Raw genomic sequence first — 15,105 nt, 5'->3', positions numbered from 1 at the left:
AGGGAGGGAGGGAGGGGAGAGAAAATAGAGTAATGGACAAAGATGAAAATGAAGAACAATCATAATTTCACCACTGTGATTACCACTATTGATAATTTATTACCATCCAGGCTTTTTCTCTGCATATATATAGTTTTAAATGTTTTTCAAATTTGATATTAGACTGTGCAGTTGGAATCTTCTTCTCACTTAACATTATATCATAAAAATATCTGTGTAAGTCAAGGTTCAACCAAAGAAATAGAACCAGCAATAGATACAACCAGCCCTCAATATCCATGAGTTTCGCATCCATGGGTTCTGCATCTGCAGATTCAACAACAGCAGATCGAAAATATTCCCCCCAAAATGGATGCTTTCATCTATACTGAATATATACAGAATTTTTCTTGTCATTATTCCCTAAACAATGCAGTATAACAACTATTTACATAGCATTTAGATTGTATTGGGGATTATAAGTAACCTAGAGATGATTTAAAGTATATGAGAGGATATGCACATGTCATATGCAAATACTATACCATTTTATTTAAGGGATCTGAGCAAACATGTTGGCACGTTGGTATCCTGGAGGGGGGGGAGGGAATCCTGGAATCCATTCCCCATGATACCAAGGGATGACTACATTTACTAAGAGATTTATTGCAAGGAATTGGCTTACGTGATTGGCTAGCTAGACCAGTCCAAAATCCACATGGCAGGCCACTGTGGAACTCTCCAGAAAATAAGTGCAGCTGCTGTCCACAGGAGGAATTTCTTTGGCTTCAGGGGAGCCTCTGCTCTACTCTTCAGGCTTTCAGCTGATGGATCAGGCCCACTCAGATCACCTAGGACAATCGCCCTTACTTAAAGTCAACCGATTATGGACTTTAATCACATCTACAAAATACCATCACAGCAATACCCAGATGAGTATTTGATTGAATACTTGGGGACTACAGCCTAACCAAATTGACACACAAAACTGACCATCGCAATATCCAAGTCAGTAATCCTTAAAAACATTTTATAAAGGCCAGGCATGGTGGCTCATGCCTGTAATCTCAGAACCTTGGGAGGCCAAGGCAGGACGATGACTTGTGGCCAGGAGTTTGAGACTAGCCTGGGTAACACAGCAAGACACAGTCTCTACAAAACATTTTTTAAAACAGTTAGGCATGGTGGCACACACCTATAGTGTTAGCTACTCAGGAGGCTGAGCCAGGAAGCTGAGCCAGGGGATCACTTCATTGAGTCCAGGAATTCGAGGCTGCAGCAAGCTATGATCGTACCACTGTACTCCAGCCTGAGTGACAGAATGAAACCCTGTCTCTAAAAAAAAAATAAATTAAGTAAACACATTTTATAAATGTATTTATCTATTCCCTTACTATAAAAAGTCAGCAGTCTTCCAAAATTTTGCTGACATAAACAATGCTGGAATAAATAAAACTGAAGTTAATGCTATAGGAATGTTTGTGTCCCAAAATTCATGTTAAATCTTAACCCCAATACAATGGTATTAGAATACCTTTATAAAAGAGACTCTACAGAGCTCCTCACCCCTTCTACCATATGAGGACACAAAAAGATGGCCTATGAACCAGAAAGTGGGCCCTCACCAGACAGTGAATCTGCTAGCAACTTGATCCTGGACCTCAAGCTTCCAGAACCATAAGCAATAAATTTCTGTTATCTATAAGCCACCAGGCTATTGTATTTTGTTATAGCAGACTGCCAGATTAAGACAAATACCTTTATATATTCAGTCTTCATTCTCTTACCTGATTATTTTATAGAAGTACTACTGCTAAGAAGGAGCTACACATAGAAAGAACCCCAGAAAATTGCACAGGGTCCCCTAGAGTCAAACTGCACATGTGTAAAGTGTGACTCCATGAGATAGGGAGTTGTCCTGGGTAACTAACTTTGACAATTCCTAGAGCTCACACAGGGCTGGAAGATGTTCAACTTTCAAACAGTCAGAATGGAAAAGCTGGAGCATTGAACAGCAATTGAACAGCTGGAGCATTCAAGAGAGATCCCCAAAAAGGCCATGTCTTAGAAGAATAAACTAGCCCTGGAATAAACGTACCCTAGAAACACCTTAACAAAGCTAAAAAAACAAGCTTCTAAAAGATCATGTTGATCTGCAAATAAATTAATTGGCTGTAAGGACAAAACTGAACAATCTTTGAAGGAAGAAAACAAAATCCAGAGACTCAACAACATAGCATTCATAATGTCTAGCATCCAATCAAAAATTATTAGACATTTAAAGAAGAAAAAATGTGATCCAAAATCAGGAGAAAACTTAGTCAATAGAAACAAACCAAGAAATGATAGAGATAATGAAATTAGCAGATAAAGACTTTAAACACCTATAATAAATACACTAAAGGATTTAAAGGAAAACAAGGATAGAAACAGAAGCCATAAGAAAAAGTCAAAAGGAACTTGCAGAGCTGAAGAATACAATATCTAAGGCCAGGTGCGGTGGCTCACACCTGTAATCCTAGCACTCTGGGAGGCTGAGGCAGGAGGATTACTTGAGGCTAGGAGTTTAAGACCAGCCTGAGCAAGAGCAAGACCTGCCCCTACAAAAAAATAGAAAAATTAGCCAGGTGTGGTGGTGCGCGCCTGTAGTACTAGCATTCAGGATGCTGAGGCAGGAGGATGCTTGAGCTCTGGAGTTCGAGGTTGCAGTAAGTTGTGATAAGGCCACTGCACTCCACCCTGGGCAACAGAGCAAGACTCTGTCTCAAAAAAAAAAAACAATATCTGAAATTAAAAATTTACTAGATGAGTTTAACTAAAGATTAGAGACTAAAGGAGAAAAGACAGTAAACTTGACAACAGGGCAACAGAAACTATTCCAAAGGAAGCACAAAGAGAAAAGAGACTTAAGGGGGTAGGGAGGAGAGAGCCTGAAAAAAGCTCAAAAGTCCCTAAGCAGTATAAACACAAAGAAAACCACACCAGAGCAAATTATAATCAAATGGTTAAAACTAATGATAAACAGAATATCTTAAAAGCAGCTGAGGGGTAAGGAATGGGGATATATCACATGCAGGGGAACAAAGAATGCCTACTCACTTCTCATCAGAAACAAAGCAAGCAAGAAAACAACAGAATGACATTCTTTAAAATGCTGAAAGAAAAAAAGCATCAACCTGAAATTCTATATCTGGCAAAAGTATCCTCAAAAATGGAAGATGAAACAAAGACATTTTCAATAGGCCGGGCACAGTGGCTCACACCTGTAATCCTAGCACTCTGGGAGGCCGAGGCAGGTGGATCATTTGAGCTCAGGAGTTCGAGACCAGCCTGAGCAAGAGTGAGACCCCGTCTCTACTAAAAATACAAAGAAATTAGTTGGACAACTAATATATAGAAAAAATTAGCTGGGCATGGTGGCGCATGCCTGTAGTCCCAGCTACCTGGGAGGCTGAGGCAGAAGGATTGCTTGAGCCCAGGAGTTTGAGGTTGCTGTGAGCTAGGCTAACACCACGGCACTCTAGCCCAGGCAACAGAGTGAGACTCTGTCTCAAAAAAAAAAAAAAAAAGACATTTTCAATAAACAAAAGCTGAAAGAATTCATTACCAGCAAACAGGCACTAAAAGAAATATTAAAGAAAGTTCTTCAAGCTAAAGGAAAATAATAGATTTCTACCCTCCCCACCCTATGCCTCCCACCTCCAGACTCTAAACCCTTATTTTGTCCCTTCTCAATCAGAGATCCATACTCGAGACCTGCTCACCTTCTCCTTCAACTTGGTTCACCCATTTAACAATTGTTTTCTCTGAACTCCATTATTTAGCCTTTAAGACTCTGTAGTCTTGCCCCATCCTATCTTTACAAAACTTAGTTTCTCTTACTCCGTATTTTAGCAGTCATTCCAAGTTGTTCACTTTGCTTCATTAACTAGAAACTAAATTCAAAAACTCCCCAAAATCAGGTGAGAGAGAGAGTGCAAGGGGTGGGAAGAACAGAAGGGCAGTCAAGGTAGCAGGGGAACAAGTCCCACCAAAGAAGAAAGAGAGGAGATTTTCCTAAGAACAAAGCAGGCCAGGAGGATCACTATCTAGCAGATAATGCCACAATTCCCACACAAGGACATATCAGATCCTCTTACTCAGACCACAGGGGAGGACTGTATAACTAAGTTTAGAGTAGACGGGAAACATAACTCTTGAAAAATGAGTCTAAGTACAGACAGGGAAACTGTGTCATACTCAAGCGCTACCACTCATTAGGTGCTTGACCACTGGCTCATTTAAAATTCACAATAGCCCAATAAGGGCTATAAGGCAGGTACTATAATTATCACTTCCATTTTACAAAGTAGAAAACCAAGACACAAAAAAGTTATATTGCTTGCCCAAGGTAATACACTCAGGAAGCGGGAGAGCCAGGATGTGAATCCAGTCTACATAAGACTGCCTCCTCAGGTGTTCATTATACCTCAAGCATGAGGGTGGGGGGCAGGATCCCAGCAGTGCTCCTGCAGGGAGAAAAACACAAAAAACTATGGACGCTGAGACTAAGCTTCTAAGCACAGATAAAGTCAGGTCTTTCTGGGAGGAGCCAAGTGCTCAAATTTTGGCTCTGGCTCTTAACTGGTTGTATGACTGCCAACAGATTATTACCTTATCTTATAAGGGAGCAAAAGAAAGAAGACTGAAGCCAAATGACCTCTCATCCTATGTAACTGAAGGACTGTAATGCAGTTTGCAAATATTAAGAGCTAAATAAATGCTGAGATAAAGAATTGGTGTGTTACAAAATAAGAATGAAGAATGGACAAAAGCCACTACCAGATGTCACGCAAGAAAGAAGGAAGCTGCAAAATAGGAATTCCTACCTGGGAAGAGCTTGTGGTTCCCTAGGGACTTCAGGAGCATCAGCCACTGCTCCTGGAGCCTCTGCCTTCTCTGAGCCATGGGCAACCTCCTGCACAGTGTCCTGTGTGCCTGGAGGCTGCACTTTCTCTTCCAGAGATCCACCCAATTCTGTGGTAGGGTCAATCTCTATTTCCTGGACTGGTACTGGAACCAGCTCCTTCTCGGCTGCAGCGGCCACAGCCTTGGCCTCTTCTTCCTTTCTTCTGATTTTCTCTTCAAGTTCCTTCTTCCTCTTCTCATCATCTTGACGGGCCATGTGGTCAAAGGTTTTGAATACCTAAAATCAAACAGTAATCCAGCTATCAGTTCATCTGCTCAACAAAGTACCACACATTCTGTAGAAATGTGGCAAAATCTGGGAAGGAGAAAACTAAAAAGCAGTAAGCCAAAAAGTTTTCCCATTGGCAAAATGGAAACGCCTTGCAATTTCACCAAAAGCTGATAGGAAAACACTCTTTAACAGCAGGGTTCCAAAATCAACAAAATCAAAAATTTACAAGCCAAGGCTAACAATATTTATGATCCCTCAAGGATGCATAGCTAGATGATCTTAGCTGTCATTGTTTTTACAGGCTCCAGTCTTTTCACAATGCAAAGAACAACACACTGACCTGGTACTGTGGGCTATAAAGGCACCAAAAATTCAGACTCACAAATAAAAGACAAAAATGTTGAACTTCAATTCACAAAATGCACCAGGCTTACTTAACTGCTGCTATCTTTCATCAAATAGCCAGGGCTGAAGGGAGGTATGGGCATTCAATTCAATAAACATCCACTAGGCGCCTACAATGTGCAAGGAACACACACACACAAAAATCAAAATGACAGCTCCTGCCTTCTAAGAACTCAAAATTCTGGTATGTAGACAAGTCTTTAACCTTTTCTGGGACACAGTCACACCCATGAAGGTGCTGGGACCTCTCAACCAAAAAAGTACAGTCAAGATAGACCCGCACATGACAACTCTGTTACAAGTGGGGTATGATGGATCCCTCGATACCCTGTCAGACTGTGGGTGGGAATGAGCATTTCTGATAAAAGAAATCTGAGGAGCCTTCTTGGAGCAAAAAGAATCTCAATTAGACCTTGAATGAGGGGCACATCTTCCACAGGAAACCACTGGAGAAAATGCCACAGCTTCAAGAATAGGCTCAAAGAAACAGCAAGAGTTCTTGCAGTAGCTAGAGGGAAGAAGGATGAGAGGACAACCTGGGAAAATGGGTGGGAGTCAGAGTCCAAAGGGCTAGAATGCAGACAGGTATCAAATAACAATGTTCTGTGGGCTGCACAGGAAGACAGAACAAAAGGGTGCTAAGACAGGAACGGTTCCAAATGCTTCTACGAACATTCTCTCAAGCCCCTCACAAAACTCCTGTGAAGATGACAGCATAAACATTTCAAAGATGAGGAAAAATAAGGTTTGAAGAGATTAAGCAACTTCCCCAAGGTCCAGCCAGCAGAAGAAGAAAGTCAAAAATTACATGGGAAGCATCAAACTAGAAGGAGATAATGTAGACAGAGGAAAATCAATAAAATTCTAAAAGGTTAAAAACTGGAAACACCACCAGACCCACTTGTACTTCTGTAGATAATCTGAAGCCCTGACGCACTTCTAACATCCATGTTTCCAACATTTTGGGTCCTTTGCCCTCAGAGCTGCTCACCCTCCTGATGCCCCAGGTCTTCATCTTAACTCCACAAGAGCAAAGCAACAACAAGGACTCTCTCATAACACCTGGGACTTCTAACACAGGACTCACCCAGGTCCTCAAGACCTGATGGTCCTCACGGTGTCCCCTGCCTCTACTCACTCAGTACATCCAACTTCCTCTGACCTGTCTATCCACACCACTAGGAAGCTCTCTCACATCACTACGGACACCTCAATCTCCACATGTTCTCAGCACTCATTCTAGAGTCACAGAATCTCAGAGCTAGCGAAGACCTCCAATCTGTGACTTCCAATTAACCTTCTCAGCTGATAAGATGTGAAATGACTCTCCCAAAATTTCCCAACAAGTTGCATAAGGAATAGGATATAGTTAACTTTCTCAATTCTCATGTCGAGGACTTCTCCTAAGCAACACTTCTCAAATTCAACTCCAGAACACAGATTTGTCAAATGTAATCAATGGCATGTCATTCTAAACTCTTCTTGTCTTAAAACATGCTAACATAATTTTGAAGTGGAATGCAATTTTCACATACGTCATTCCTGCTGAGCATTATTCAAGCTGTGCATCTAGACCATGCAAGTCCTTTAGAATTAGTAGGAAAAGTATGAGAAGTCTTACGTTATACCAACAGTCCACACTCCAAAACAGCAGGGGAAGGCTTTCAAGTTTCAGAATGGTGAAGCCCAACACTGCCATCCACACCCTCTCTGCCTAATTTTAGCAGAGCCACAGAAAGGAGTCTTATGCCATCAAGTCAGGGGAAGAAAAAGAAAACTACTGAGGCAGATGAGTAGGGGTAGAGGGTCAGGAGAGCTGTGCTGATACCAAGTCACTCAATTTGATTCAATATTGTAATGTCCTACCCACAACAAAACCATTGCCAACACAGAAATCAACTTTACAAGCCTCTTGCCAAATGAGCTTCTGTGGATAAAAGAACAGGTTCCCAGGATTCACCCTGATCTATCCAAGATATCCGGGGAATATGTGCTTTTAAAAGTTCCTTGGGCAGTGCTGATTGTTGAGAACCACTTCCAGAAAGCACAACATCCCTCTTAACCATCTGCTGGAGACTATCACTTGGATTTCTGTGAAACTTACTACCTATCCTTCACTGTGATCATTCTCCAAGTCCTGTCCTCTACCTTTGGCTCTTCTCTCTTCCTCAGACCACTCCAGTCCCCCATCTCCTGCCGGATCCAGTCCTGTGATTCCAAGAGCCTATGGACAGGGACTCCTGTCTTCAATTTCAAGTTCAACTTGTCTAAAACTAAAATTTTTCCCCTAAACCCAGATGGCAGTTCAAATTAATGCATTATCATTATTCCAGTCACCAAAGTTTGAAACCTTGTAACATCTTTGACTCATCCCTCTCCTTCCTATGTCCCTGCTCCCCACTTCCACTACTGCATTACACTGGTCACCAAACCCTAACCTATAGGAGTGTCTTAACCTACAAGGTGTTTTATAAATAGTTACCAGATAAATGAGCATACTACCTCTGTCAGTTCATCCATGAAACAAGGACCAAGTCCAACGTCTCAGGTTATGTTAAGGGTTAAATAAGATAACACCGCAGAATGTAAAACACCTGATACTAGTACGTACTAGGCGCTCACTAAATGTTCCTTTCTCCCCACACCTTTCTGCAAACCACAATCATCCCAGACAAAAGTGTTCTCATCCTACTATGGAATGGTTAAATGACACAGTAGAAATATTTGGAATCAGAAAAACGAAGTTTTGAGTTCCAGCTCAATGATGAACTAGTTGTGTGTTCTTGGTCAAATTACTTAACCTTGCTGAACTGGTACATCAAGTTCAACCTTATCCAGTTCACAGAGCGTTGTTAAGATGAAATGACAGCACTTCATTAAACTGCCATAAGGTCCTGCTAAAGGCCACCTCAAACAGCTCTCTGATCATTCAGATGGCATTTGAGCCACTGATAAACACAAATAATAGCCTTAAGTTCTGAAATTGAACCCAAATGGAGCCCCATCCCCACCCCTCATTTGACCATACTACATTGGTAGTTACGGAGACATTCTAAACTTTGGTTTCTTCCTGAAGGCACTGAAGAAAGTAACACCTGATCAACCTGTAGCCTGCAATAAGACTTCAGGAGGTAACATTTGAAGCACTTTATAAACTGTAAAGTGCTAGAGCACTGTGGGAGCTACCAGCATTTCTATCTTCTCACGTTTCTACAAATAGGTTCAGTGTGCTTGGCTGAATACTTTCTCCCATTGTCATCAAAAGTCCCACCTACAAAATCGTATTGATTTCTCAACCATCAATTTCCTTTCCTTCTAACAGGCTCTGTCACATAATTGGCTTTGCAGAGTTCTCTATTACTTTCCGTGTTTTCTCTCCTTAAGTGTTGCAAGGAGAGAGAGACCATTACTTAAACACCCACACCACCAGTGCCTGCAGCAGCTGACAGTGTAACTACGTTCAGTAAAAGCTTGCTTACTATTATAATACATTCGGAAGTGCGACTTCACTGAATGAGTACTATCAGCACTGCAAACATACAATATATCTAACCTGGGTTATATTTAAGTCCAACTGAAAACTTAATCACTACAGTGATTGTTTTCGACCTGGGAAGTCACATTTCAAACAAGCGGCCACACCCACTGATCTGTAACACAAAGCCACCGTCATCCCTGCCACCTCCAGAGTGTTCGGAAGTTCAGGTTTCTGTGGTTGTAAATATCCTTCCTCCCGTTTGGCCTGCACGGATTTCACTCCCTGACGAGGAGCCCACAGCACCGTGAGGCTGTGCGCGATGCTGAGCAGGGCCCTCAGCAGCTGGCTAGCTGCTTGTGACACCTCAGGACGTCCTAGGCAGGCCCTGGCTGCTGCCTCAGCAGAATAACCTGATACCCGATCTGGGCTTCAAATTACTAAAGCCCTTCTCACAGGCTCAACCCCAGGGCCCCAGGTAAAGGGGAAAACAGGCTGGGAAAGCTTGGAGGAGCGGCCATGCGGGGACAGGGAGTAGGGACAGGCGCCGGGGCGGCGGTTTCCCAGACCGCAGGCCCGCCCGCCTCACCTGCAGCACTAGGGCCTGTGCGGCCCCGGGCGGGAAGCCCATGCGGTCCGATGGGTGGCGCAGCAGGCGATAGAAATCAGTCTTGCGGTAGAGGAAGCCGAAGAGCACGCGCAGGAAGTCCTGGACATTGCCCACGTGCTGCAGGATGCCCAGCAAGGCCTGGTCATACAGCTCGGCTGCCCCGGGCTCCATGTCGCCGCCTGCCCAAGGGACGATGCACACTGCAGGCGCCGCCTCAGACCGGCCTACGGGCCACTTCCGGCGTGCGCGACTAACGGCTCCGCCGGTCTGCTCGGCCGCGGAACTTCCGGTCCTCCTTCACAGGCCCAGTGGCCCGGGGCTGCTTTCCCCCGACTCTGCTGATCCACTGGGCTTTATCCTCTGGCGGCCCTCGCTAAAAAGCCCCAGGTGGGCCGCAAACGTGGTTTCTACGCGCAAGGAGTCCCGTGGCTGCTGTGCTGGGCACATCTGAACGCCTTGTGTGAAGCGGGCGGAAGAATTGTTGTGAAGGAAGCGTCACGTGATGCTCGGGGTTTGTCACGTGGTCTGTGGATCTTTGCTGGTTTCTGGGTACTCTGAGCCAGTAATAAAAGCTGGGGGCTGCGGTGAGCTTTTCGTTAGTAGGCCAAGTAAGGGGAAATGCGTGTGTGTGGGTTGTATGATTTTTTTTTTTTTTTTGAGAAAAGAGTCTTGCTCCGTTACCCAGGGTACAGTGCGGTGGCGTCATGGTAGCTCGCTCAAACTCCTGGGCTCAAGCGATCTTGCCTCAGCCCCCTGAGTAGCTGAGACTAGCTGGCACTATGGGCGCCTGCCAGGATGCCGGGCTAATTTTTCTACTTTCAGTAGAGATGAGTCTCGCTCTTGCTGGAACTCTTAAGCTCAAGCAATGCTGCTGCCTTCCAGAGTGCTAGGATTACTGGCGTGAGCCACCATGCCTGGCCTGGATTTCTTATTAATAACAGAGTTGTGAGTGAAACTCAAGGCATTGCATCAGAAGAAATTCAAGATAACAAATAAAAGGAGAAGGAAATAAACGCATATTAAGTGGAAAGAGCTGGGTGCAATAGGGAATCTACTATGCCATCCTTGTAAAGTATGTACTCCTGTGTGTATATAGTACATACCCACATATACACATCATATATACGTGTCATTAGTATCTGTCAAAGTGTAATCTTGGAAAAGTTGAAAACGTGACACCTGTACAAATATATAATGAACACATGTCCAAGATTTATTCAACAAATTAATTTATGAAGGAACCAGTGCTATGGTAAAGCTGGTTCAAGGAGTATTTTGAGGAACTGGTTATTTGTAAACATTTTGAGAAAACATTAGCATAAGATTGTTAGGTTGGATACAAAGCCGGCTGATGTGTTGCAAGATGATAAAACCATAGGTTATATTTTCTAGTGGATAGAAATGATTTGAACCTCTACTGGACTAAAATAGACAAGTTAACATATATCGTCATGGTGTATGGGCTATAACGAATTGTAAATAAAATCAAACTCGGGTAAATTACGCTAGAACAGTGGTTCTCAAACTTTTTCGATTTAGGAACTATTAATGTTCTTAAAAGTTGTTGACTGCAAAGAACTTTTGTTTATGTGAGTTATGCTTATCAGTATTTACCATATTAGGAATTAAAACTTAGAAAATATTAAAAATATTTATTCATTTTTAAATAACTATAAAATACATTACATATTAACATACTTTTATGAAAAAATGTACTCCAAAGCAATGAAAGTTTAGTCAGCCCAGCTACTGGGGAGGCTGAGGCAGGACAGGATCACTTGAGCCCAGGAGTCTGAGGTTGCTGTGAGCTAGGCTGACGCCACAGAACTCTAGCCCAAGCAACAGAGTGAAACTCTGTCTCAAAAAAAAAAAAAAGTTTGGTGAGAAGAGTAGCATACTTTTACATTTTTGTAAATCTCTTCAATGTCTGGCTTTGTAGAAGACAGTGAGATTCTCACATCTGCTTCTGCATTCACTGCATTGCAACATGTTTTAATCGAAGTATATATATGAAAAAATCCAATCTCATACAGATAGGTAGTTACAAATGAGAGGCCTGTTTTGTCATTTCAAATAAATTTGGGTATTTGTCTTTAAAACTACATTAAAATTCTGCAAGTGATAGTTTCTTAAAGGTTACTTGCAATATGGGACCTAAAACCATATCAATAAATTTTTCCTACTCTGTTGTATTAATATTTATTGCTCTACCATGCACTTTGAATACATCTTTATATAAATACATGATTTTGTACCATCATGTGGTAGTCATTTGAAAATGTCGGTCCACTGTGTTTGTTACGAAGCTCTTTCCAAATGTTCATTCATTTCATTAAATAATATTAAAAAATCACGTTTGTTAGAATCACCACTAAACTCATCAGAGAAGTCTTTAATTATTGAGAAGCTGTCAAGCTTATGGAGGCAGGATATGGGTTTTTTAAAAAATTCTAATTTTAGCTTAAAAATGTGAACTTTAGGCCGGGCGTGGTGGCTCACGCCTGTAATCCTAGCACTCTGGGAGGCTGAGGCAGGTGGATTGCTCAAGGTCAGGAGTTCGAGACCAGCCTGAGCAAGAGCGAGACCCCGTCTCTACTAAAAAATAGAAAGAAATGATCTGGACAACTAAAAATACATATATAAAAATTAGCCGGGCATGGTGGCGCATGCCTGTAGTCCCAGCTACTCGGGAGGCTGAGGCAGAAGGATTGCTTGAGCCCAGGAGTTTGAGGTTGCTGTGAGCTAGGCTGACGCCATGGCACTCACTCTAGCCTGGGCAACAAAGCGAGACTCTGTCTCAAAAAAAAAAAAATGTGAACTTTATTATTGACAATAGATACTATCAATTGTTTTCCTTGAGGTAACGGGCTCACTTCATTCTGTCATTCAAGTAAAAATGGTACTTCTTGAAAAGAGGTTCAGCTCACTCAACCGGCAACTTAATTGCCCAAGTGCTTTGCAAGTAACCATTGTCCTTCAATGCATACTTTTGTGTTAATCACACAGAATATTAAAAAGACTTGTTTTCAAGTGTCAAAATTTAATAAAATTAATAATTTTTAACAGAAGCATTATTAAATGAAACTGGCAATTTTTAAACTATAAATGGAAAGCAGTGAAGAATACGATGCCTACTAGTAGAGTCTGGTACCTTTTATGGACTGAATGTGCCGCCTACAAAATTCATAAACTGAAGCCCTAATCCCCAATGTGACTATATTTGGAGTCACACTGGTGATTAGGAGGGCCTTTAGAAGGTAATTAAGGGGGGCCCTAACCTGATAGAACTGGTATCCCTATGACAGACAGGAGGAGACACTAGTGATCTTGTTCTGTGCACACACAGAAGAAAGGCCATGCAGTGACACATGAAATTGCTGCAAGCTGGGAAGAGAGTCCTCACCAGATACTAACATCTTGATTTTGGACTTCTGGCCTCCAGAACTGTGAAAGAATAAATGTGTGTTGTTTAAGCCTCCCACATTTGTGGTACTTTGTGACAGCAGCCCTAGCAAACTGGTGTAGTGCTACTGCCTTGATTCCTGCTAAGACACCTGCACTTTTACCCACCATTATTATTGTACCGTTATTGCAAATGTCAACATAGTAAAACAAGTAACAAACTATTAATAATATTGTTATTTTGGCCTTGGAGACGCCCCAGGGACCACATACTACACTCTGAGAACCGCTGCCCTAGAAAATTAGTGAATCCATGGAGGAGCCTGTTCCATAACACCTCAATATGACTTTGAAAAGACGTGCAGCCATCTTCTTGCTAAATTTAAAAGTTTTGAATAATTTCCTCTAGCACCTAAAAGTATTGCAAGAAATAAAACAGACATGCCTATGAAGAGGGGAAATCAAGGGAAACTGGTGTATAAAATACAAAGAACGCTTACGTTTGCATTTGATACCATGTGCATGCATGCATTACCTATTCAAAAAGTAAGTAAAATAATTTTAAAAATTGAGTGGAAAGCTAAACAATCTTACAAAACAATCCAGCAATCATGCTCTTACATATTTACCCAACTGACTTGAAAATTATGTGCACTCAAAACTCTACATTCAAATGTTTATTGCAGCTTTACTCATAACTGCCAAAAACTGGAAACATCCAAGGTGCCCTCAATAGGTGAATGGATAAGCAAACTGGTACTTTCATACGATGAGATACTATTCAGTAATAAGAAGAAATAAGCTATCAATCACCAAAAATATATGGGGCCCAGGTGCAGTGGCTCACGCCTGTAATCCCAGCATTTTGGGAAGTCAAGACAGGAAGATCACTTGAGACCAGGAGTTCAAGACCACCCTGGGCAATATAGCAAGACTCAGTCTCTATTAAAAAAAAAAGAAATTGAAAATTAGCCAGGTGTGGTGGCACACACCTATAGTCCCAGCTACCTGGGAGGCTGAGGCAACGGGATCACTTGAGCCCAGGAGTTCGAGGCTGCAGTGAGCTATGATCATGCCACTGCACTCCAGCCTGGGCAACAGAGCAAGACCCTGTCTCTAAAATAAATAAAATTATATATATATATATGTGTGTGTGTGTGTGTGTGTGTGTGTGTGTGTGTGTATGAAATGTATATTGCTAAGAGACAGAAGCCAGTCTGCAAAGGCTACCACCCAATTATATGACATTCTGAAAAAGGCAAAATATAGAAACAGTGTAAGATCAGTGGTTGCCAGGGTTTGGATGTGAGAAAAGGTTGAATAGGTGAAGCACAGAGAATTTTTTAGGATTAAAGCTAGTCTATATGATAATAATAGATACATGACACTATGCATTTGTCAAAACTTCATAGAAATTTACATAAAGAGTGAATGTTAGTGCATGCAGTTTTTTTTTAAATATCACTTAGGAAATTGGGGGATCCCAGAATGGGGTGCAAAATGTGACAAAACAATCTGTGTTACAAATGTATGAAAAAACCTCACTGAAGGAGGTGGTAAAAAGAGATGCTGACCTACATAATTTTGGAAATGAGGGGAGTCTGTAAAACTAAAGACAAAAGGAATTGTGTATAAGCACTGAGCTCTAGTTGATAAAGTTATTTCCCATGGGGGTATGGGTTATCAATTATGAAACCACTAGATATGTATAGTGGAAATGAACAATTCAGTAAATGGTTGTGGGTGGTGGGAGCCAAGTTTCTTACTGGTGGAGTGAGAGGTTATAAATAAGCAGGGTATGGAGGCTAGAATGATCCATGTGGTAATAGATCAGAATGGCAGACATCAGTAAGATTTCATGTTTAGCTTACTATACATACAGATGGCTACATATAGAAATATTAGCCTGGGCGCGGTGGCTCACGCCTGTAATCCTAGCCCTCTGGGAGGCCGAGGCGGACGGATTGTTTGAGCTCAGGAGTTCGAAAGCAGCCTGAGCAAGAGCGAGACCCCGTCTCTACTAAAATTAGAAAGAAATTAATTGGACAACTAAAA

General features: G+C 42.0%; 1 protein-coding gene across 1 annotated transcript in view; it reads right to left on the bottom strand.

Moving 5' to 3' along the window:
* NUDCD3 (NudC domain containing 3) overlaps window positions 1-9,903 on the bottom strand; it is a 91,645-nt gene extending 81,742 nt beyond the window's left edge. Inside the window, exons 1-2 of the mRNA XM_012646968.1 lie at window positions 9,628-9,903; window positions 4,848-5,164 (exon numbers count right to left, since the gene is read on the bottom strand). Of these exons, the coding sequence (XP_012502422.1) occupies window positions 4,848-5,164; window positions 9,628-9,819 (509 nt within the window). The 5' untranslated portion in view covers window positions 9,820-9,903. The remainder of the gene's footprint in view (window positions 1-4,847; window positions 5,165-9,627) is intronic.
* Window positions 9,904-15,105: the final 5,202 nt, after the last annotated feature.

The sequence above is a fragment of the Propithecus coquereli genome, unplaced genomic scaffold (genome assembly GCF_000956105.1).
Source record: "Propithecus coquereli isolate 6110/MARCELLA unplaced genomic scaffold, Pcoq_1.0 Scaffold252, whole genome shotgun sequence".
NCBI lineage: Eukaryota > Metazoa > Chordata > Mammalia > Primates > Indriidae > Propithecus > Propithecus coquereli.
Note: the sequence above shows the minus strand (reverse complement) of the source record. Positions and strands in the feature narration are given on the sequence as shown.